The 22245-nt window shown below is 55.9% G+C and overlaps 10 protein-coding genes across 10 annotated transcripts; 3 read left to right on the top strand and 7 right to left on the bottom strand.

Moving 5' to 3' along the window:
• Positions 1-316: 316 nt before the first annotated feature.
• Positions 317-2400, top strand: MKK02DRAFT_36284 (hinge domain of cleavage stimulation factor subunit 2-domain-containing protein; the record flags this gene model as incomplete). Its single annotated transcript, XM_053089392.1, has 7 exons — positions 317-372; positions 570-632; positions 686-744; positions 1178-1638; positions 1687-1806; positions 1861-2229; positions 2305-2400. The coding sequence occupies 7 exons, from the start codon at positions 317-319 to the stop codon at positions 2398-2400; spliced, it is 1224 nt and encodes a 407-aa protein (XP_052948423.1).
• A 367-nt stretch (positions 2401-2767) lies between these two features.
• MKK02DRAFT_43046 (putative endoplasmic reticulum receptor) lies at positions 2768-4160 on the bottom strand (the record flags this gene model as incomplete). Its single annotated transcript, XM_053092257.1, has 6 exons — positions 2768-3103; positions 3161-3533; positions 3589-3700; positions 3832-3934; positions 4052-4058; positions 4120-4160. The coding sequence occupies 6 exons, from the start codon at positions 4158-4160 to the stop codon at positions 2768-2770; spliced, it is 972 nt and encodes a 323-aa protein (XP_052948424.1).
• A 415-nt stretch (positions 4161-4575) lies between these two features.
• MKK02DRAFT_32044 (uncharacterized protein) lies at positions 4576-6499 on the top strand (the record flags this gene model as incomplete). The annotated part of the gene is made up of 5 exons (XM_053088429.1): positions 4576-5079; positions 5229-5338; positions 5455-5730; positions 5780-6279; positions 6384-6499. The coding sequence occupies 5 exons, from the start codon at positions 4576-4578 to the stop codon at positions 6497-6499; spliced, it is 1506 nt and encodes a 501-aa protein (XP_052948425.1).
• A 1811-nt stretch (positions 6500-8310) lies between these two features.
• On the bottom strand, positions 8311-9565 carry MKK02DRAFT_32046 (uncharacterized protein; the record flags this gene model as incomplete). The annotated part of the gene is made up of 5 exons (XM_053088430.1): positions 8311-8503; positions 8637-8724; positions 8772-8921; positions 8965-9364; positions 9419-9565. 5 exons carry the CDS (start codon positions 9563-9565, stop codon positions 8311-8313), a joined length of 978 nt encoding a protein of 325 aa, XP_052948426.1.
• Positions 9566-9925: 360 nt separating this feature from the next.
• MKK02DRAFT_32047 (uncharacterized protein) lies at positions 9926-13393 on the bottom strand (the record flags this gene model as incomplete). Its single annotated transcript, XM_053088431.1, has 15 exons — positions 9926-9982; positions 10070-10174; positions 10208-10324; positions 10379-10454; positions 10504-10783; positions 10856-11246; positions 11299-11526; positions 11580-11706; positions 11865-11923; positions 12014-12118; positions 12168-12327; positions 12438-12525; positions 12577-12720; positions 12780-13194; positions 13247-13393. 15 exons carry the CDS (start codon positions 13391-13393, stop codon positions 9926-9928), a joined length of 2499 nt encoding a protein of 832 aa, XP_052948427.1.
• A 461-nt stretch (positions 13394-13854) lies between these two features.
• Positions 13855-15335, bottom strand: MKK02DRAFT_43052 (uncharacterized protein; the record flags this gene model as incomplete). Its single annotated transcript, XM_053092258.1, has 8 exons — positions 13855-13917; positions 13974-14078; positions 14125-14211; positions 14268-14343; positions 14398-14485; positions 14532-14678; positions 14724-15129; positions 15189-15335. The coding sequence occupies 8 exons, from the start codon at positions 15333-15335 to the stop codon at positions 13855-13857; spliced, it is 1119 nt and encodes a 372-aa protein (XP_052948428.1).
• A 324-nt stretch (positions 15336-15659) lies between these two features.
• Positions 15660-17404, bottom strand: MKK02DRAFT_43053 (uncharacterized protein; the record flags this gene model as incomplete). The annotated part of the gene is made up of 4 exons (XM_053092259.1): positions 15660-15776; positions 15826-16785; positions 16837-17169; positions 17240-17404. The coding sequence occupies 4 exons, from the start codon at positions 17402-17404 to the stop codon at positions 15660-15662; spliced, it is 1575 nt and encodes a 524-aa protein (XP_052948429.1).
• A 159-nt stretch (positions 17405-17563) lies between these two features.
• MKK02DRAFT_43054 (uncharacterized protein) lies at positions 17564-18900 on the top strand (the record flags this gene model as incomplete). Its single annotated transcript, XM_053092260.1, has 4 exons — positions 17564-17818; positions 17901-18199; positions 18259-18769; positions 18817-18900. The coding sequence occupies 4 exons, from the start codon at positions 17564-17566 to the stop codon at positions 18898-18900; spliced, it is 1149 nt and encodes a 382-aa protein (XP_052948430.1).
• An 11-nt stretch (positions 18901-18911) lies between these two features.
• Positions 18912-19855, bottom strand: MKK02DRAFT_32051 (uncharacterized protein; the record flags this gene model as incomplete). Its single annotated transcript, XM_053088432.1, has 3 exons — positions 18912-19142; positions 19234-19494; positions 19643-19855. The coding sequence occupies 3 exons, from the start codon at positions 19853-19855 to the stop codon at positions 18912-18914; spliced, it is 705 nt and encodes a 234-aa protein (XP_052948431.1).
• Positions 19856-20658: 803 nt separating this feature from the next.
• MKK02DRAFT_32052 (uncharacterized protein) lies at positions 20659-21606 on the bottom strand (the record flags this gene model as incomplete). The annotated part of the gene is made up of 4 exons (XM_053088433.1): positions 20659-20759; positions 20862-20947; positions 20996-21321; positions 21370-21606. The coding sequence occupies 4 exons, from the start codon at positions 21604-21606 to the stop codon at positions 20659-20661; spliced, it is 750 nt and encodes a 249-aa protein (XP_052948432.1).
• Positions 21607-22245: the final 639 nt, after the last annotated feature.

The following is a 22245-nucleotide window of genomic DNA, read 5'->3' on the forward strand; positions in this document are numbered from 1 at the left end:
ACGTGCCTTCTGGCTGGAGCGGGAGCAAATTCCAGCACCCAAATCAGCACCACCACCCAAAGGCTGCTGGACTTGCATCTTACCTCTGGCCTCTATCCTCCTCACTAGTGCTTCTTACCACAAGCTCTCTGAACGTATAGGTACACTAGAGGTGCATACTCTGAGACGGCCGGAATAAAGAGTCTGCCACCTAGCTTTTCAAGCAGAAATTAGCATCCCGAAATCGCAAATCTCGTCCAGCGAGACCTACTCTATTGCCGTTTGAAAGAAAACATCCGGTGTATCTTCAGCCTTTAACGCAAGAGCGATAGCTACCATGCCTCCTGGAGCTACGAGGACCATATTTGGTGAGCTGATCTACACTGCGACTTGGTAGCTGGACTCTCCGAGGGGGCAGCCCGTAGGAGCTGGTCTATCCATTCGCCATTTGACATATTGGCACTTGCTGATCCTATCAGTCGCGAACATCCCTTAGTATGTCTCCAGAAATCTCTTGCTGCCTTGCGAGCTCATGCTGTGCCATATCTGATATATGTCTGGTGGACCGAAGGACCGGCTGACATTTACAGCGATGTTTCGGAGGAACAACTAGCCGGTGTCTTCTCCGATGTCGGACCTGTATCAAATGTAGAGTACGTCTTCATCTCTCTATACTAGACTGTGTAGGACTGTGCTCATGGTATAGGATCAAGTTCGATCCCAATACAGGAAGATCAAAAGGATATGCGTTCGTTCAGTTCTACGGTGAGTCCCAATCTCAGCTTCAGGCAGTGGCGGTACCTCGGAGCGAAGAAGGAGGAGGCGGCCGCAGCGGGAGGAGGGAAATCGGTGGTAGCGGCTGCGAGCGCTTGGACCACTTTATACCCGACATGCCGACTATCCTGCCTGACGCTTCCTTCCCTCTTCCCTCTCTCTTCTCTTATTTCCGACTCGCCCTGTCCCTATCTCCGAGGACATCAAGCTGACTGCATCTTCCTTCCTCATCGTTATATGCCTCACTATCGACCATACTCAATGTCACCCTTCCTCCGCGACTCGTACTCACCCTCACCTACACGCTCATATCCTCTCCCGCCCAAACCCACTCCATCCCCTTACCTCCCCACTCCCCGTCGCTCCCGATCTCCTTCCTACCAACTCTATCGTCCCCGCGCTTCCGACTACTTTCGACCAATAGACGAAGCCACCGCCGCATCCGCCGTGCGTAACCTTTCGAGCGTGGAGGTGAATGGCCGGAATCTGCGCGTCGAAGCGAGTACGGACGAGCCTGGACCTCGGACCCGGCAGGAGGGACGAGCGGGTGGTGGAGGTGGTGGAGGAGGAGGAGGAGGGGGCGGAGGAAGGAGGGACAGAGACGATTCGCCGCCTCATGGACGATATGGAGGCGGTCCAGGCGGTCCGCCCGGTGGAGGACCGGGATATCCTCCAGTGGGAGGAATGCCGATGGGTGGAGGCGGACCAGGCTTTGGTGGACCAGGAGCAGGCGGTGGACCGGACGGCCAGCCAAGAGTCGATATAGGCCTTTTACCGCCCGGACAGGATATCCCGCCAAATATGGGCAAATCGACCGATGCGATCAGTAAGACGTTGGCGGCGGTTACGCCAGGGCAGATGCAGGACGTGATGGCGGGGATGAAGGTGAGTAATCTCCGGCTCAGTCGAGTGAAGGACCAGCTGACATAGAAGACACTAGTCATGACGCAACCTGAACAAGCGCGGCAGCTGCTCCAGTCCCGTCCTCAGCTCGCATATGCCTTGTTCCAGGCTATGTTGCTCATGAACATCGTCGACTCGTCTGTTTTGCAGGTGAGCTCTCCGCACTCCGAGTGTCGTACACATGGGCCCAAGCTCACGATATAGCGTATCCAGCCCCTACCTGCGGCACCTCCCCAATCTCAAGGCTACAACGCCCCTCCCTCCTCATACCCCCCATACGCCCAATCCCAACCACCCCCTCAAAACGCATATGGCGGTCCCGCACCCGGCGGCTACAGACCCCCTGGACCCCCTGCTCCTTCTTACGGCGGTCTGGGCGGCGGCGGGCCACCTCCTCCAGGACAAGGCCAAGGACAGGGGTATGGCTACAACTCGCCGGCTCCGGCTGGAGGGATGCCACCTCGGCCTCCTATGCCGGCACAGGCGCAAGCACCACCGCCGATGGTTTCGGGTCTGGCGGGGCTGCCGCCTCAGACACAGGCGATGTTGGCTGGGCTGCCGGATGATCAAAAGGTACGTATTTTGCCTGACAATCCTCGCAGCTATTATACAACCGTAATGTCCTTGGGTGAAAGCTGATCTCTGCAGAATATGCTGGTTCAGGTCTTGCAGCTTACGCCTGATCAGATAGCGGCGCTGGATCCTGCTCAGAAGGCTTCGGTCGTTCAGCTTGTGAGTCGCTGACTGAGGGGGATTGGGCCAGGGCTGATAGTACTCAGCGACAACAGTTCCTCGGATAGACGTCGAACAGGACGTCTGGGCGCGGTCGAGCGCGGGGAGTCGTCCGGCCAGAGGCGGCAGCGGAGGCGGTAGCAGAGGCGGTAGAGATATCAGGTGAAAAGGGAGGGTGGATGCAGGACGAACGGGACAAGGGCGATCTCAATAGCGTAGGTAGAGCGATTATGGGGAAGGCGCATAGGCATGTAGCAGCTACCTGAGAATCATGCATGACGCGTGGTGAAGCATTCACCTGCACCTCCCAGCCTGCACATCTAGGACCACTCTCCACAGAAGGGCTGTCGCTCTTGGCACGATGCACCGACGCCCGTCCCTACTCTTCAATCTCCTCCACTGTCGCCTGCTGCCTATGCCGCACCTCTCCACCGCCATTCATCTGCACACCCGACACCTTTGCCTTTGCCCCTGCCCCTCCAGCGGCTGACCCCGCACCCGCCGCATCCCCCACGATCGGCTTCATCTCCGCCTGCGCTGGCTGCGCGCCCATAAGATCTCCGCCCGCGATATGCATGGGGCCCGGGGTAATCCCGTTGACCCCTCCGGCGGCGGACCGTTTCTTGCCGCCGCTGCTGGAAGAACCCCCTGGGATAGCGCGCTTCTTCTTCTTCTTGGGCTCGTCGTATGCCCAGACGGGGATGAATGAATCGATCTGCAGGTCAGCAATACTCCCCGCATAGCCTATAGGCAAGAGAAACAGGCTACTCACAAATCCGACATCCTCAAACAAGTTCGGGAACATCCATATAGCCCGTTTGGTAGCCACCACGGTAATACACCAAAATATCAACCTGACAATCGCCAGCGCAATCAACGCCCCGATCGCCCCCAATGCCAGTATCGAGAGATACCACACGCCCAGCCGCAGCGTCGCCGGCCAAAGCGGGAAGAGAACGCCGGCAAAGATGACGATGACCATGGCGGCCGCGCCGAGGTAGGTGGTCAGTGGGGACCCGTCGTAGAACCACGCATAGTAGGCGTCCGCGGTGAAGTGTTGTTGGGGGGATAGGAGGAGTGTTTTGGGGGTGCCGGCGGGAGGCGCGGGGGAGGGGGTGGGGCGGTCGACCCGGAGGAAGAAAGCACTGCGGGTCAGTGGGCTACGCTGAAGGGACCAAGGATAACAAAGGCGTAGCGTACTTTGGGAGGACTTTTCCGAGGAGCTCTTCAGCGGCCTTCTCGTCTGCAATCTCGGGGACCTTCTTGGTTTTGAGGTAGGCGGGGCCGGTAAGGACGCGTATGGCCGTCTTGCCTATTTGATCAGCACGGTGCTCGCTCTATCCCTATAGTAGGCTTCGTGATCCTCCAGATGTTCCGACGGCTCTCTCTATCGCATTCCGGCCCATACACCCATCACAAAAGCTTTCCTCATCCCGGACATACCTTTGAAGTAGTCCACCCTCTTGCCATTCAGAACTCCTCTTCTGATTTTCGGCCCATTCTTTCCTCGCAGAAAGTCGGCGACAGCTTTGAGCTCGACAGGAGCCTATCATCGATCAGTACTCGCTAAAATCGCACCGGCAGCTCTACGGTTTCTTTGCTTGGCAGGTCGAGCCGACCACCGCAAGTAATGCCCATGAGACCGCTGAGGAATGCAACTTACGCGTTTCCTAACTTGTCAGCTGTTTTCGCCCACCTTACGGATCTCCCAATTGGCCTTGCACAACTCACTGTGCCTCTACGACTGGTGTCGCATCTGATGGACCTGCCATTATAGCTGTATTATCGTCGATGAGAGCACTTTCATCATCGTCAATACCTTCCTCGTCGTCGTCGTTGTCCTTTGGCGTTTCAGCGGACGGGAGCAAAATCTGATACACCCAAAGAGGCTCTCACTAAGCTATCCTGCTCTTGCCTCTATTCATCACCCGGTATCAGCAGATGCCGCCCGCGAAGAGACCCCGCACCACTGCCGAAGGGGATATGAGCGAATACAAAGACGCAAAAGGGGTGGTTTATGAGCTGCAGGCGGGATATACGACTGGGGAGGTGGTCATTCTCAGCGATGATCATGCGGCATGGAAAGTCAAGCGCTCGGTCCTGACAGACAGCAGGTACGTAGGATAAGACCTTGAAGTGTGCTCACAACAAGAATGGTAGCTGACGACTAGTCCCGTTTTTCGTGACATGTTCGTAGACGCCACATCCAATGTTGACGAGGTCAATCTCCCAGATTCGACTCGAGCGGACCTCGACCTATTCATCCGCACTCTCTACGAGAAGAACCCCCCAAACGTACCCATCATGGCGGATCTCCGGAAGGCTATCGACCTACTCTGCCAATATGACTGCACCGAGCCGGCCAAGCGGATCCTATACCATAACGTCAAGGTGGTCGAAGCGGAACATCTTTTCGACGCGTTCACTCTCGCTTCACGCCTCAACGACGTCATGAGCGCGTGCCGGATACTCGCTCACGGCTGGAGATGGTACCAAAACCCCAGAGATGAAATCTACCCCAACGCGCCCTCCCTGTGCCCCGACAGCACCAAACGGCGATGGTGCGCTCAGGAAGCCGCACTTCTGCAGCCCGCGTGGATCTGGGCGTTGACCGTCGCGTCCGCCGCACAAATGGATAAAGCTGCTGGAGAGGATTTATATGATGGGTCGGAGAGCGCTTGGCGTGAACTCGTGGGTGGATTTATGTGCAATCTCGTACAGTAGATCGCAAGTCTGACAATCCTACATCTGTATCCCGTTGACTCCAGCTGACCAGTCCAGATATCTCGGCCCTTCATGAAGGGAACGATACACCAGCATGATTCATATCATCGCCGCAGGGCTTACGCTCCAGCCGGACCGGGAATCGTCGTGCTCTGACTATCGCTGCCGAAGAAAGGATGGAAGGAAGTGCGGAGTGGAGCGGGATCAGCTTCGGATCGTGCAGTCTGTCAGTCATTAGTAGGGCGAGTAGAAGGCCATATGGCACATAGCGTCAGAGGCATGATGGGTTGAACCTGCGCTACATCCCACTACATCGACTGAAGGTCATCTTGCTGAGTCTAGCCGCAGAACGGAACCAAATGTCGAAACAGCACCAAAAGAGAGCTTCAGAGCGCTATCAATGATGTGTCCTTGCGTGCATGCGTATAAGACTCTACACAAGCAGATGCCCCCCGCAAAGCGGCCCCGGAACACCCCCGCGGAGGACATGAGCGAGTATAAAGACGCAAAAGGGGTAGTGTATGAGATTCAGAAGGGGTACACGACGGGGGAGGTGGTCATCTTGAGCGACGATCTGGCCGCGTGGAAAGTGCAGCGCTCGGTCTTGACGGAAAACAGGTGCGCTGGACAGGACTGGCGCAGAGTAGTGATGACAGCTGACCAGCAGCCCGGTCTTTCGAGACATGTTTGCCGGCGGCACAGCCGATAACACCGGCGAAATCCACCTCCCAGACTCGACTCGAGCGGAACTGGACCGCTTCCTCCACATACTTTGCGGTAAAAGCCCGCCGCTGGACCTGCACATACCGGAGTGCAGCAAGTCCATCGACTTGCTCTGTCGTTATGACTGCACCGCGGCGGCTCGTCGGCTACTGTATACGAGCGTGGAGCAACTCCATCCTGGTGACATGTTGGACGCATTCGCTCTCGCCTCTCGGCTAGACGACACCATGACCGGGTGCCGGATTCTCGGTCAGGGGTGGATCTGGTACAGAAACGGGGGAGTGTGCGAGGGCTACCATTTGGACCCCTTCGATCGTCTGAACGCATGGGGACCAGAGCAAGCCAAGCTCCTCCAGCCTACGTGGCTCTGGGCACTAGGCGTGGCTTCCACTACGCAGGCGGACCGCGTTAGTACCGGAGCCTATGCGGCAGGGGTTTCCAGCCGTCAGTACTGGTCTGATTTTACGGGGATATTCCTGCTGAGTTTGATGCAATGAGTACGGTAAGCTAGCTGACTCATCAAAGAAAGGTATCAAGCTAACCAGCAGACTCGTCATTCGGCCCCGAACAGAGCGCTTCATCACGCAATCCCAACCATCCCTCTCAGAAGTCGAGCGGGGACTACGACGTCCGGCGTCCGGCCAATCTCGATCGGGACAGATAGAGATGCCGGGCGGAATGGGGATATCTGGGATTTGGGCGAGCTGCTGGTGGAAAGGCTGTATGAGATCGTAAATGTACAGGCGAGGGGATTTGCCGAGGAGCTTGACCAAGTCTCGCCATCTTCCACTCACCAAGGGCTGCTCCATAGCCGCACTAAATGTCTCCCGCGTACCCGCTTACCGCTTATACCACTCATGTCCGGGTCCGCGTCGACTTGTTTTCCTGCCTGGACGCCTGAAGCGAATGACTGCGCTCTGCTGGCAACCTATCACAAGTGCGCCGCAGCCCTGCTGACTATCAATACTGTCACAGCAGCACGTACGTACATGCCCGTCAGCGATGACCTTGTTTGGAACGAGGAGCGGAGGAGGCAGAAGTGGCGAAACACGTCGATTGCCTAGTATCCTTTCACCCAGGGGGCTCACTGTGCTGTGTCTCACGGAGAGTGAAGACGTGAAAAAGACGGGCCACAATCCTGAAGTCTGGTGTGGTAAACACTGGGCCCCGAGACAGGTTGACGCTATGACCCTGACTCGTCCAGACCACGTTATCGGTGGTGTTGCTCACCTCCTTCCCGATATCAGTACAGCACAGCTATGCCATTGAGATCGCTTTCGAGTCCCGTTCGAGCAGGTTCCGTGTCTTGCTCAGTCGTGGAATCGCTGCGGCGATATCTGCCCAAACGGGTGACTTGAGATGGACAATGGATGACAAGGCTGATGGATGTGGCGAAACGCAATACTCTTGGACACCCTTTCAGCCTCGAGAGCTCACACACTAAGCAGTCTCGCCAGTCCAGCCCAAATCGCATACATAAGACCGCCCCAGCTCCTGAATCCTCCCGTCTCGTCCCCTCCAATCCCCCACATCATACCCCAAATTCTATTCTGGTACCGCGATAAACAATCTCCATCTTGGCACTTCTTCGCTCACATCACTGCAGCTACATCATGCCAAGACCCGTGTCCACCAATGACCTTTCTATGGACGAGAAGACGATCCCCTTCGGTATCGTGACTGATCTCACCCAGTGTCGCTGTCTCATGATCAGCCCCAAAGCATCGAAGGAAGAGCTTGACGAGATCCACTCAATCGTGAATGGCCTGGTCAAGCTTGCTGATGCACCTTTGCCCGACGCATCCGAACTGGACTGGCTCACCGAAGTTCTCGGCTCAACCGCTTCGACTGCGAAGCTGGGCCGATTCAGCTTTGACGAGACGGCTGGGACGAGCACTGATCAGGACGCAGCAAGGCGTTTGTTGGCTTGCTGGGAGAGGCTGGGAGGGGCCCCACGGGAGGTTTCGGGCTCCAGCTGGTCACTGGACTGTACGTCCGTGAGGAGGCTCATGGACGCCCTGAAGTTCCGGTCCTCGAAGTCCTCGGGTGACAAGTGATGCGGGAGTATCCATCTCTAATACTGTACGATATGAGATGCTTCTATCATTGTGGAAGACCGACGAATGTACTACTGTGTCCCAACTTCCACAGTCCACTGCCGTCAGACAAAACAAGTTGCGGATTCATAACTGAGCAGTACTACCACTGTCGCAATCAGCGCCTAATTGATGGAGTGAGGGGCTTGAAGCGTGCGGTCCTGCATCGGCCGGTGGTGGACTAGGCCTGTCTGACATCTGAGCATCGTCAGAGGTATCCCAGGTCGCGCTACAGCTCTCGCGACTTTCAGAATGAGGCACTGACTATTGGCCACACCCCGCTGAATATAATCGCAGCCATGGCGACTATCTTTATCGTACTCGGTAAGGCCTTCTGGATCATAGTCTGCGCCACGACGGCGAAGACGATCTAGCTTTGTCAGCACCGCGATCTTGGCGACACGCCAAGAGGCATGTGGGTGAAAGGGAGATCCAGCTCACCTGCAAATAGGCAAGTATCGAGACACGGGCCGCTGTGTCTCGCTGAACAGCCATAATGAAACAGGCCTGGGACGCGAACGATACGATCTGTGAAGGATGAGCTCAACGTGAAAGCTGGGTCAAGGCGGACACTCACAGTCAGCAGTACAAATTTAGCATAGAGCAGTGGCGACCCTAGGCCTCTCAGTGGCGTTCCACTGATCCAGATGTATCTAAAGCATGAGAGGCATGAACATCTGGCGAGGGTACTCCGCTCGTACTTACAAGGAGCTCATCACGACTGCGATGGCGGCGTAGGCTAACAGCAAGCTGACCACCTTCACGGCCTTTCCTGCCTTGCGCATGATCAGTACTGCGATCCGTCAGTACATACGGCGTATGATCAGGGTTCCGTCTCACTATCTACACCTTGCGCGAGGGTGTTCCCAACAGCAAGTATATAGCCGAGATATCGCTGATCAGGCTTGGCCGAGGCGCCCGGTATAGAAGTTGATGGCGCAAAGAGAAACGCCGGCTGAGCAATGGCCATCACTGCTATTGTCGAAACGACTGCCAGGATCAGCTTGCTACCCAATGAAAGCGGACCACACACCCGATGGAAGACACCTACTGGCTGATATGCCCATTCGCCACCCGAACTTCTCGCCCAGGATCAGCCAGCACAGCGCCGCGGCAGGGAAGAAGCGAGTGTTGACGATGGCTACAACGTCCGACAAGTCGGCGTAGCCGAACGCAGAGTACGCGCATAGTATCCCCGTTGAGCAGATGACAGACCGGAGCCAGAGCAGTCTAGCGCGGTGAGGATCGCGATGGACCTCACCAGTACTCGTCAGTGGATCTGGCAAGAGGTGTTCGTTTTCAGCTGACTCGCTTCCGACGACATGCTGGGGCAGGACAATGTCTGGGATCCTCATGGATAGTATGTTGAGCTGCTGGAATACTTCAGGCTGATATAGCCACGCAAATATCGTCACCGGCGGTACCGTCATAATCTGCGTGGTCATAAGCAAGTTGAATCATAAATGGCAGAAATTGAGAGTACTGACCATACGCATCATTAAAGCTTGGGCCGGGGTGACTCCTTCATGTAGAATCAGGTCTTGGACACTCGCATCCATACCGACGATAAAAATGGATGATGTCAAGGCGAGAAGGACGCCGCCGTACGGGCCGTCGACGACGGGTATGGGCATCGCCGTGATTGACGATTTTCAGCTGCGCGAGGTTGAGCGTTTTGTCAGTGCCGCGTAGAATCAGAGATGCTGGTCGTTGGAGTAGCTATGATGATTGTCAAAGTGTGCGCTGTGCAATGGAGCACAAAGTAGATGATCAAAGGAGACTTTTACCAATGGAAGACAAGTCTCGCCAAAGGTTGAAAGGAGTACTGTCTGTTTGTTCTCGAGCAGTATAGCTACACCGGGCACAAAGCGCAGGTATCTGATTCGGTACGTGTACGCACATGCTCAGCAGTGAACTGAGATCCACATCGACATGCATCTCCTCCGGGCACTGTGTGTAGCAGAAACTCAGTGAGTGAGCAGACGTCCTAGCCTTCACGGAGTATCAGCAGCTTCGTCCTCTTCAGATTGGAGGAGGGCCGCCGTGTCTTCCTTCTTCTCAGTTACCTTGACCTTGTTCAGCGATTAACCGTCATGCAAGATAAGGTCACCATGCCATATGCTTCCCTAGCCACTTACGATTGGCCATACCCCGCTGAAAATGATCGCAGCCATCGCCACCAATTTTGTATATCCCGGAACTGCTCCGTGGATCACCGTCTGAGCGATGATGGCGAAGACGATCTTTAGACATCAGTGCTGTATCGGCTGCCTCACCAGTCTAGTCAGGTCGAGCTCTGTGCTTACCTGCAGATAAGCGAGGATGGAAACCCTAGCAGCTGTGTCTCTTTGAATAGCCATGATGAAGCAGCTCTGGAAGGCAAATGAGACCAGCTATTACATGAGCGCAAGCTTTCCGACGATTGCTGATGGGTTGGGAAGGCTAACCGTGAGCAGCGCAAATTTGGCGTAGAGCATTGGCGTACCCAAGACTGTCCACGGTGCTCCGCTCATACAGATGTGCCTGTCGGGTCAGGTCTCTAGCTGACGGAGAGGATGACTGGCGGGCTTACAGGAGACTCATCATCGAAGCAGTCACGGCGTAGGCGAGAAGTAAGCTCATGACCTTGACACTCTTGCCGGCCTTCCGCATGATCAGCACTGTAGCGATGAGCGAGCTTCCACCCTCGGGGTCCGACGTACTGTTCACGCCCTGGGTGTATGTGGTTCCGAGTGCAAATGCATAGCCCAAGTATCGCCGATTGAGCCTTGGCGACTCATCGAGTCCCAAATTGGGCGGCGAAAAGAGGAAAGCTGGCTGGGCAATGGCCATCACTGCAGCAGTTGACACCACTACCAGATCAGCGCGCTTCCAGAGAGCAACGAGCGCGCGCTCTCGAGCGGCGGGCACAAATCGTGACTCACCAGCCGAGATGCCCATCCGCCAACCAAATCTCTCGCCCAGAACCAACCAGCAAAGCGCGGCAGCTGGAAAGAAGCGCGTGTTGACAATGGCCACAACGTCAGAGAGATCTGCGTACTCGAGGGCCGAGTAGGCACAGAAGAGACCCATCGAGCAGACAATGGACCTGAGCCACACAAGTCTTGCGCGGTGGTGATCACGGTCTGGCTCCTCCGTCACCGGAGACAAGGTCCGCAACAGGGGCGACGTCTTCCCTCTCTCTCTCGGACTGCCATCGCCGACAGTATGTTGAGGCAGGACCGGCTCGACAGGCGCTGGAAAGACGTTCAACTGCTGAAAGACCCCCGGTTGATATTTCCACGAGTATAGCAGGACGGGCGGGATCGTCATCATCTACTCGTCAGCACACTCGCGTGGCGAGCGTCAGTCTAGTCAAGATACCCACCATGCGCACAAAGACAGCCTGCACTGGCGTGACTCCTTCATTTCGGACGAGGTCTTGAACACTTGCATCCATACCGACGATGAAGACGGATGATGTCAAGGCTAGGAGGACGCCGCCGTATGGGCCATCCAGGATTGGGATTGGCATATTGCGCGAGATCTGCGTGGCTGTTGTCAGATGGCTAGACAAGCAGTTGCTTTTCAGTTTGATGAGTGGTGTCTGAGGATCCTGCGCATTAGTCTTTTATGCGTGTAGCGAGTCAGGAGGTCCTTGGGACATACAAAGCAGCGGGACAAGGGATACGATCGCCAATAGAGCGAAATACGTGTCAAAGGATAGGTGTATGTACTATGGGCCATCCTGTCATTACGACCACCACGATCACGGGCTGGCATGCGAGCAGTGCCACTGCGGGTCTCATGTATTATCAGAGACCATCAGAGGATTGTCTATCAGATGCCACAGTCTTTGATGGACAAGGTGCATTTGGTCAGTCGTTAAGCGTTGAAACAAGACGGCGCCAGCTTGAAGGACAGACGGCGAATCGACCTGAAGGTGAATCTCACGGCCTGTCAGTCTCGTCTGTAAGAACCGCCGCGTAAGGATCTTTTGTCTTCTCCGTCAACTGAAGCGTCAGATCGCTCTCAGCAACAGGAGACCGTTCGATAAGTTTCGGACCCACGACATCACGGCGTGCCAGCAGGCGGCGACTTACGACCGGCCATATTCCACTGGTCATGATCGCCAGCATCGCACCGATCTTCAGCAAGCTTGGCACGTCGCTCTGAAATACGATCTGAGCTAGGACTGCGAAGACAATCTACAGATTCAGCTTAAAGACTCCAGCAGTAAGAATGATCACCACATACCTGCATGAAGCTGACTATTGAGACCCGAGCTGCTGTTTCTCTTTGCAAAGCCATAACGAAGAAGCTTTGAGATGCGAGCGAGACGCCCTTCACTTGGGTCAGCAATGCCTCACAAGGGCCGGGAGGAGGAGCGGCTGATGCAAACCGTGAGAAGTATAAGCTTGCACCACAACAACGGCGTTAACAGCCCGACAAAATCTATCCCACGACAGCAGATATACCTGATTTGTCAGGTTTGCCGTCGGCTGCGTCATGGAAGTGGCTGCTCACACGAGGCTGACGGTGCTCGCTGTGATAGCGTAGGCCATCAAGATGCTCACTACCGCCATGTCCCGTCCGATCTTCCGCATTGCTACGACTGCAGATCAGCCGTCGAGCTTTTGCAGAATGGCAGATTGACTGGACTCACAATCAGCAGCTTGCGTTAATGTCGCCATGACAGCCAGGATATGGCCCAGATAGCGCTGCTGGTACTGTGCGGAGATCGAAGGGAGTCGAGGTTGAAACAGAAATGATGGTTGAACAATGCAGATGACTGCAACCGTCGAGATCGCTACCGTGTCAGCGTCGAGTCCTAGTGAGAGCGAGCGGAGATCTGGGACGGGTACTCACCAGCTGCCATGACGAGTCGCCAACTGCATCTTTCGCCGAGGATGAGCCAGCACAAGAGTGCGGCGGGAAAGAAGCGCGTATTCATGATTGCCACAATATCAGACATGGCGGTATACTCGAAAGATGCGTAGGCACATAGCAGTCCTACCGAGCAGATCAAGGACCGAAGCCACACCAGTCGAGCGACATGGGCGCTATGCTGCGGCTTATCGTCGTCAAGAGAATGAGCGGGAATGAAGGGAGCCGTCGGAATGTCATCTTCGACTCCAACATGATCATCGTATAGCGGGAGTTTGAGGAGGGGTATTGTCGAGACAGCAGATTCGTGAGGCTCTGAGGTTCGGACATCCAGCTGATCGAAGACGTCGCTCTGGAAGAAGTAGGACCAGACGAGCAGGGGTGGAATTGTGAGCGTCTGAGTGGATAGTAAGCGATGCGGACGTGGGGATGAGTTGGAATCGGCATACCATTCGCATGAAGACAGCCTGCGCCGAGGATACCCCGTGATTCCGGACCAAATCTTGCGCGATGGTGTCCATACCAATCACGAAGGTGCAAGCGATCAAGGCAAGGATGCAGCCGCCGTGCGGTCCATCAATGACCGAGAAGGACATTGCCTGACGATTGCCAATGCTGGTCGATATCAATATCGTACCGTCTCGTCGTTACTGCTTGTCTCACGCGACTGACGGCGACGCTGGAAATCCCCTTGATGAGTCTCCCTAGTTTGCCGTAAGGGCACAGCGAGCTGGTCAGGGACGTCGTCTCAAAGGGTGCGCAGCAAAGGAGCCGATGAATGACCTGTCCCTCGTGACTGGCTCATTGTGAGTGTTCTTAGCACAGTACGTGAGCAATACACCACACTGTCCGCTTGTCTTGTCATATGCCGTCGTGAGAAGACGGGCTGATAATCAACACGTCACCTCGCCCACATCCCGTGCACCCATAAGTCTTGCGTCGGCAGTGACGATCAGTATCAACACGTACTCAAAACTTGCATTTATAGCTTCGTGAACAATATCAGTAGGGTGTGTTATACGTCGGCGTACGGATAGCCGCACGGAAAGACCTTAAATCACACCTCAGTCTGGTCAACCTTGAGATCCGCTTCGCTTTGTGGCCGAGGCTTCTCAAAAACCTGCGTGGTGTCAGTCCGATGCTGTATCTTGAGCCATCCCAGCTGCAGCAGCTCACGATCGAGCCGACCCCTGCAACCATGATCGCCACCAACGCCGATATCTTGACGAGGCTGGGCGATTCTCCCTGAAAGATGATTTGAGCGATTACCGCAAAGACGATCTGGGTACGTCAGCGTTCGTTCAAGGAACAATACTGGTAGCCTCACTTGGCTGTAGCTCAAAATCGAAACTCGAGCAGCCGTCTCCCGCTGCAAAGCCATCAGGCAGCAGCATTGAGACCCGAACGATACGCTCTAAATATCGTCAGCCGAGCAGCTCCCTTCCACGCGGTAAGCGGCGGAGTACATACAGATAAGGTCACCAGCTTCAGCCAGACAAGAGGCGAGGTGAGTCCTACGAGCTGGATGCCGGCGGCGCAGACGTAGCTGAATCGATATTAGCTTTGATTTCTGTTAGCGGTCGGATATGCTTGGACTTACAAGAAGCAGAAGAAGGATGCAGTGATCGCATAACTGAGTAGACATGATCCCACTTGGACCCCCTTTCCAAGCTTCCGCATGACCGTTACTAGCATAATCAGCTTGATGACCAGGAAGATCGGAGTGGAACTTACGGTCGAGAGCTTGCGTGAAGGTGGTAATGATGGCAAGGGCATAACCCAAATATCGCCCATCTGGAGAATGCGCATCGTCTTGAGTCTCCGTGTCTCCGAAGATGAAAGACGGCTGGACGATGACTAAGACAGAGCCAGTCGAGACAACTGTTAGTCAGCTTAGCAGCGCGGAGGACCGGGAATCGGACTCACGCGCAGCCAGCCCAGTCTTCCAGGTGATCCCTTCCCCCAGCAGCAGCCAGCATAGGATAGCGGCTGGAAAGACGCGGGTATTGAAGATCGCTATGATATCGGACAAAGCAGCGTATCCGAAAGCGGAGTATCCCATGACCGCGGCAGCAGTGGCCAGGAGGGACTTTGCCCATATGACACGCGCCCGGACGTGGTCGTGGTGATAATCATGCCGAGCGGTAGTTGCTGCGCTGAGCAATGGCCGCTCCTCGGTCGGACCAGCGGTGTCGTCAACGTCGGCATGTAGTGGTAGCTTCGTGTTCCGTGCGAAGATGCTGTCGAACGAGGAGGGGAAGATGTTGAGCTGCCAGAGGATCTCCGGCCGGAAGAAGTAGGCGGACGCCAAGATGGGCGGAAAAGTCAACATCTGCACGGTTACCAATCAGCTCGTGATTACTATGCCTTTACGCTGGGGCCTAGACTCACCATCCGCATGAGGATCACCTGCTCAGACGACATTCCAACCTCCCGAATCAGGTTTTGTGCGATCGTATCCATGCCGACGAAGAAGAAGCTAGACCACACTATGAGGATGCACCCGCCGTACCGGCCGCTGAGAATCGTCGACAGCATGTCTGATAAGTAGTAGCGGTAAGACCGGCAGAAGAAATGAGTAGAGTCAGCAGCCCATCCTCCGAGTATTTCGTAGACTCAGCGGCTTGATAGATCCCTTTGTCCAATAAGGTGCAGGAGGACAATGGTCACTGCATCAATGCTGCGTTCAATGTGCTGCGTTATAACCAGCACTCAAGTCAAAGGAGTCAGTGGACTGCTTGAAATTCAGCTGTACACCTTTGTCCTGAGCGTCGAACTTCATTCAATCGGCGCATCAGGGGGCGTGGCAGCCGTCAAAACGGTATTGACGTCCGTGCGGGATACCAAGCGGGGCGATCCTTATCACCCCAGATGGCTGAGCAAGCCCGCCCAAGCTCCTATGACCTTCTGCAGGAGCACCCGCTCGTCCAAAGCGAAAGATATGGCCTGGCGCTGCAATGATGAGGAAGCGGGAAGACCCTGGGTAATCAGCTCCAACCCCGGCCCAGCGAGGCTTCTGCAGACTGACCAGTATCTCCTTCTCTATCTCCTCTGGTGACAGCTCTGGACGATGAGCCGCCCCCAACCGGTCCTCCAGAAGCTGCACCACCGCCCTGATTAGAGGGCGCAGCGTACCCGTCTCGTCCCCCAACCGCTTCAACCCCGCCAATCCCAGCTGCGCATCCGCTACCGCCTGCAGCGCCTTGGCATCCCTGATGACCGCATCGTCCTGGTCGTTGAAGTTGTCGAGGCCGCTCCTCCACTTGTGGAACGTCCGAGCATGAATGGCGGTCAGGAGGTCAATCGAGAGCGTTCCATCGCCGTCCATACTGAGATCGAAGCTCCCCGGCGCCGCCGACCCGCCCGGCCGGAAAAAAGGCTTGCTGAATTCCCAGTCCTCCTCCTTGTCGTCTCCGAACAGCTCCGCGGTGATGACGCCTCGCTTCATGATATGGATGAACCGCCCCGCCGAGGATTTGTCGAGAATGTCCCACGGACCCCAGGATATCCTCGACCGGGTTGGCTCGGACGGGGCAAAGCCATACCCTACCAACGCCTTCGCAGAGGTCAGCCCTTCCTCATAGCAGCTGAACACCTCGACCCCCGCCGAGATGTCTCGTTCCGCCCTCATATCCACCTGCTCGCCCTCACCGCGCTCGGCCATCCGGGCGAGATAGGCGGGCTCAATACCCTCCAGCCGTTCCGGCCGGCCGTTAGAGTCTAGCTCGTCATGCTGACAAGGCTGGAGTGAGCCGCATTCGGGGCAGACCCCGACGTCGCAGAGGAGAGAGGTGTGCGCGGAGGTGGAAGAGTGGTTGAACATGTCGCAGTAGGGAGGGATGCCGATTTGGTGGTACGAGTCGAGCATGAAGCCGCGGGATGAGATGAGAGAAAAAGCATGCAGGAACTCCGAGTAGGTAGGAGGGGAAGAATGTGATGTGGTGGGCGGAAGGGCGGTAAGAGTCCAAAAGAAGTCTCGCAGACCCGCCTGTTCAGTCAGCGATCAGCGACTATGGCCCTGCCCGTGAACTTAACATACCCGAGTAAGACCATCCTCCTCGTTCTGACGCTTCATCTCGCTCTCAGCGTCCGTAGCCTTCAGCCAGGGGAACGCCTTCCTTCCGTCATCCCCACCGACCTCCTTCAGATTCCACAGAATCGGGACCGGTACCGTCTCCCTCGGTAAGACCTGTAGCCAGCCATACCAGCTCGACTCCTCCCCTAGTCGAAGCTCATGCAGGAGACACGCAGCTAAGCGGTAGAAGATGTCCGAGGGCGCTTCGGGTTCACCCGCTAGCGAGGGGCAGGTAGAGAGATCAAGCGAGGCGGTCCGGTGTGAGAAGATGGTGGATTTTGGGACTGCACATAGGGTCTGTGTTGTCAGCTTCACGATTGCCTGAAATCATTTAGAATGAGAGTGACAGTGAGAGTGACGAACGGACCGATCCTAGAGGTATTGGCGCCCTGGCTGTCACGCAGAAGCCAGCGGACTCATGCGACATCGGCACCATCGATAAAGACGGGTGTCGCTGGATATGGTGCGCGTCCAGCCACGCATCGAAGAGCTCTATCGAAGGCTCTGGCCAGGACGCTGAAGTAGACTCCATGACTGTCAGCTAGGTGAGCGCTGACCGAGCGCAGTCAGCCACGAAGAGTGGTCTTAGATGGGCAGATATAGAGGTGGTTGAGAGATGTGGAGGCAGCGAACGAGCAACCCCAACTTATCTTTTGGCCATCATACTCACTACTGACTCCCTACCTGCATCATGCAGGACCTGAAGCGAGCCAGCTCCGCGTCATCCACTCCTCCGCCAGAGTACAGCCCTCCGTCACCAATCAGTGTCAGTACCACTCATTCCGACTTCACCTTATCGGTCCCGCCCGGCCCATATCATCCGGGCGATACTCTCCGCCTGTCTCTCTCGGCGCCAGCTTCAGCTTTAGCCCATGTGGTGGGCAACATCGAGTGCGTGCTGGAGGGCATCAGCTCAGTGGAGCTGATGGGGAAGAAGCGATACCAGGTGACTACTGTTTCTCCAATTATCGCGTCCAACTCCACCATGGTGGACCACATCCTGGACGTGGCTGATTGCTGACTCTCAGACCGCAATGATGGTGAACGCGACCATGGGCTCCGGCGGCGCGGCTATGATCACCTCTCGAGAACAACATACATTCACCAAGGCCTCCAGCATCATCTCGGTCCGGGCGAACAAGGAGACCGGCGGGATCGAGCATCAGATCGCCATTCCCACCGAGCGAAGCTGTGCGTGTCCCGGACCGAAGAACGAGGGTCTCCTCCCGAGCTTCGGAGCGAGCGGGGACGAGGCGGATGAGAGCTCGGTGGAGTGGAAACTGGTGGTGTTGGTCAAGCGAAAAGGGATCTTGAAGCGGGATATCAAGTGAGCAGCTCATGGACAGAAGACAATCTGCAACCGAGACCTAGGAGCTGATTCTGTAGGCTGTCCTTGATCATCCCGGTCACTCTATTACCTTCAACTGTAACCTTCTACCCCCTCACCGCGACCTCGTCGGCACCTATGGCGTACACCGCCTCTGCTTCCTCCGGCCCAGCCCCCACACTCACCGCCAACCTCTCCATCTCGACCTCCCCATCCGCACCCAATAAACTCAACTTCCGCCTCCAACTGACCTCCACCCCTTCCTCTCTTCTTCCCTCGTACGCTTCCATACCCTCCGTGGACGACTTCGGGATCGCCTTCTCCCTCTCCCGGCGCGCATGGACCATGGGGATCGAGCAGTCCAAATTCGGCGACCCGGGTGGATTCCACTGGGCTCCACGCCGAATGGGCGTCGTCAGTCTCCCTCCGACCCAGTCCAGGTTCACGAAAGGTTGGATGAGAGTCGTACCGCTCGATGAGGCGAAGAGTGGAGATGGGATGAAATTTGAGGGGGAGTATGAGGTGCCGGAGGGGTGCGTGACGGTCAAGGGGTGCGGAGTGGCTGTTGATGTGAGTCTCGAATGCCAGACTGGGGTGCAGCAAAGCTGATACGGTAGTGGTCGGTACATGCCAATGTGTCGTGGAAGAGGCTATCTGGAACGTTGAGCGTGGAGATACCGCTGGTACTGCCGATAAGCTAGGCGATTATTGATCAAGGGAGGTCGGGTGCAGGCAAAGTGAAGATCTCAGGTATGTCGTCTTTATACTGCTCTTCAGTCTCGAGGAAGACTTCGCGAACAGTCCAAGCTGATCTTGTACAGCTGTACATGGGGGTCAAAAGGTTTCTCCGCAACACGCCAGCAGAATCCATACTTTGCATGTCCGAGACCCAAACCTTGAACTCCGCTCGACCGACTACGTATAGAATACGGACGACTTCCAGCTATACCATCCTTCCCCTCCCTCGTTCCCATCCGTACCTCTTCCTTCCGACCCTTCCCTCAATACTTCCTCCCCTTCCCCAACCCAATCACCCCGCTCGCCGCGAATAACGCAAAGTCGATCCCCGCGAGCACCACCGCGCCCGTCATCTTGCGACAGGCCCGCTTGTTGTCGAACACGCCGATGAAGGCGGGACCTTCGCAGCTGCCCATCGACTTGGCTTGAAAGGTCGCCGAGGTGATGAGGGCGGCGAGAAGGAGGAGGGCGGTGATGCCGTCGGCGTAGGTGGAAGTGGCTGTTCTGTGGAAGGAGGGGTGGATGGCGATGGGGAGTACGATGAGGGCGATGACGGACTACGGGGTCTGTACAGGGAGCTATGCGGAGATTCCGATGTGGAAGGGGAAAGTAGGGATATGAGATGATGTGGAAATCGACGGCAGGGCAAGGGGGAAGCTAGGGGGACGACGTGGAGTAGATAAGTGGGGGTCATGCAGTACTTACTCCAGCAATGATCGATGCCTCATCACTGAACCAAGCGTTACTAGTCAAGGACCTGTCGAGCGCACACGAAGCGACCACAAGAGCGGTAATGGAGACGGCGTATTGGGCGACGCGGAGGGCAGTAAGGGTGGGACTCATGGTTGAGCGCTGCTGGATGGGAGTCGAGTGGTCTTGGTGCTTCTCAGCGTCGGTGTGGATGGACGAGTGGGACATCGCTGATGACTGCTATTCGATCTGGTATTGGCGGGATATGAGGGGATAGACAATATGCGGTCGTCAGAAGTGAAAGAGGGGAGACGCTCGTCTGCAGGCCGTCTTTTATACCCCGTGATTCCAGCTTGCCGAATGAGTCTTCTTTCGCAACTACCAATCAGAATACAGCCTCATTCACTTGCGCAGACAGCTGCCAGTCCAAAGGGATCTCGCTGTCCCCAAGAAGGTTTAGCTCTTCCCTAGCGATTGCTCGTCCGCTGTGCCACAATTGCCCAAAGAGGCAATCCGATGAAACAAGTCGCGCAGAGGAATGCGGACTTTTCGCAGCTTGCGCTTGGGGCCTTGGGGAGGTGAGGGGAGTATGGGACAGTAAGGTGGCAACCAGCGCGGATTCCGCAGGCACTTTGCAGCTTATGCTCGTGCTCGTCGGATGTAGGCCATCAGTCAATCGTCTTTATGGGCCAAGGCCTCCGGTTCCGCTGGATATATAAACATAACATAACCTTTCGCCTTTACGGTATATATGATATAGACAACTAGTCTGGCTTAGGCCTTATAAGTATCAAATTACAACTCATCTTACTATGCGATTACCTCCGACCTCATATCCGCACTGAGTTTCACATTCCTCTGACCGGTGGTTGCCGGCTTCGTCTAGCTAGTGGATTGGCAGCGGGTACCATGATCCTCAATCAGGACTGTTAGCCGACGGCAGAAGTACCGTGAATCCAGATACAAAGGGGAGATACATACACATCATGTCGAGTGCCCCCGCTAGAACTAACTATTTCCTCATCTCCCGCTTACTTCTCCTTGGCCATCTGCTTCTTGATGTCCAGTCCGGCACCTTGACGCTGAACACCCATGGCGTACTCGTAGACCAGCTTTCCTCCAAGGTACGCGGCTAAGATGTCAGCTCCACGTCTGACATCATGGAATATGAAGAGGTTCTTCTGCGGGAGGGAAGGGAGAAAGCTGAGTGGGGCAAGCAGAACTGAGAACTCACAGTAGAGCAGAGCGGGAAGGGCAAGGGCGTTGCCATAGATGACCCATTTCGGCAGCGCCTGAGACGGGTAGTAGGCACCTCGGTACCTGATGATCAGCTCCACTCTGTATCACCTTGGCAAGACAGGAACTCACCAATTGTACCCAGCAAGCGCAACCACCATATCGTTCATGCTCGCATGTGTCAATGTGGTCTTGACCTTCTGTCCGCCCGTGTCCGACATGTTCCACGTCGCATCCGCCACAGCTCCCCACGATCCCTTGACCTTGCGCTCTTTTCGGATGAGCTCGTATGCCTCGCCCAGGCCGGTGATGATCGCCGGAGCGGCCGTGATGACACCCGCGGCAGCCGAGTAGTAGGCCAGACCAGGTATGACGCCGGTGGCGGGGAGGATGGAGGATGGGTAGAGCGAAGTAGGGAGGAGGGAGAGGGAGGTCAACCCAAAGGCGGCTGAGAGGAACTGGTCGTCAGCATGATGTTCGATCAAGGGCAGGGAGGAGATACTTACGGCGATCGGGAAGTGGACGGTGGAGGGGTGGATCGGATGACCCATCGCGACGTCACTGTTGGGGATCTGACCTTGAAGGAAGGTAGACCCCTTGTGGACCGCATCCTCAGCAGCCCGGATCGCGGGGGACGAATTGGCCTTGTCCTCGGCGGTATTGACGGCGCGGTTGGCTTGGTCCTTGGCGGAGTCTGCGGCCTCGCTGGCGCGTTTACGGAGGTCTTGAGGGTTGTTGGACATGCTGTATGTGCTGTATGTAGAGATTTGATGGAGGGATTGGCATGATCGATCCCCCGGTCATAGATGCTGAGCCTATCGGAAGTTCCCGAAGTTGGATGATGACAAGACTAAGCTCCAGGCCCCAGGCACGGACTAGTACGTCATGACGATTTACATTCCTTTCGATTCCAGCAAACCTTATTTGCGTGGATCGGCGAGGCTGGAATGTGCCAGGCCGCGAATGTGGCACTATAGCTGGCTATGGAGACCAGAGGGTGGCGGTTTGAGACAAGTTGGCGGCACCGGACTGTAGCAGCGGCAAATCACCATTTCGCATCAGAAGTGGAGCTAGAGGTGGGAAATTCGAATGACTGGCAAACGCCTTCATAGTTTGTATGTGCGCCACCCTGGGCTGCGCCCGGCCTTGCAGCTGAGGTCGTAAACTGCTGGTGCGCAGATGTCAAGTCTGCGAGTTGTGGATCCGTTGTAAGCTAAGGCGAGTTGTGATGTCGCTGTTAGCTAAGTCAAGCTAAGGACATTACTACTCGGGACTTCCGAAAATAAACACATCCGCATCATCAGAATAACAACTCTAATCTTGATTATCTTACTATGTTATGTAGAGAGCCGAGACCGATCAAATGCTTATAGCAGTGCCTC

This window comes from Dioszegia hungarica, assembly GCF_025882075.1.
Source record: "Dioszegia hungarica strain PDD-24b-2 chromosome Unknown MKK02contig_6, whole genome shotgun sequence".
In the NCBI taxonomy this organism is placed as follows: domain Eukaryota; kingdom Fungi; phylum Basidiomycota; class Tremellomycetes; order Tremellales; family Bulleribasidiaceae; genus Dioszegia; species Dioszegia hungarica.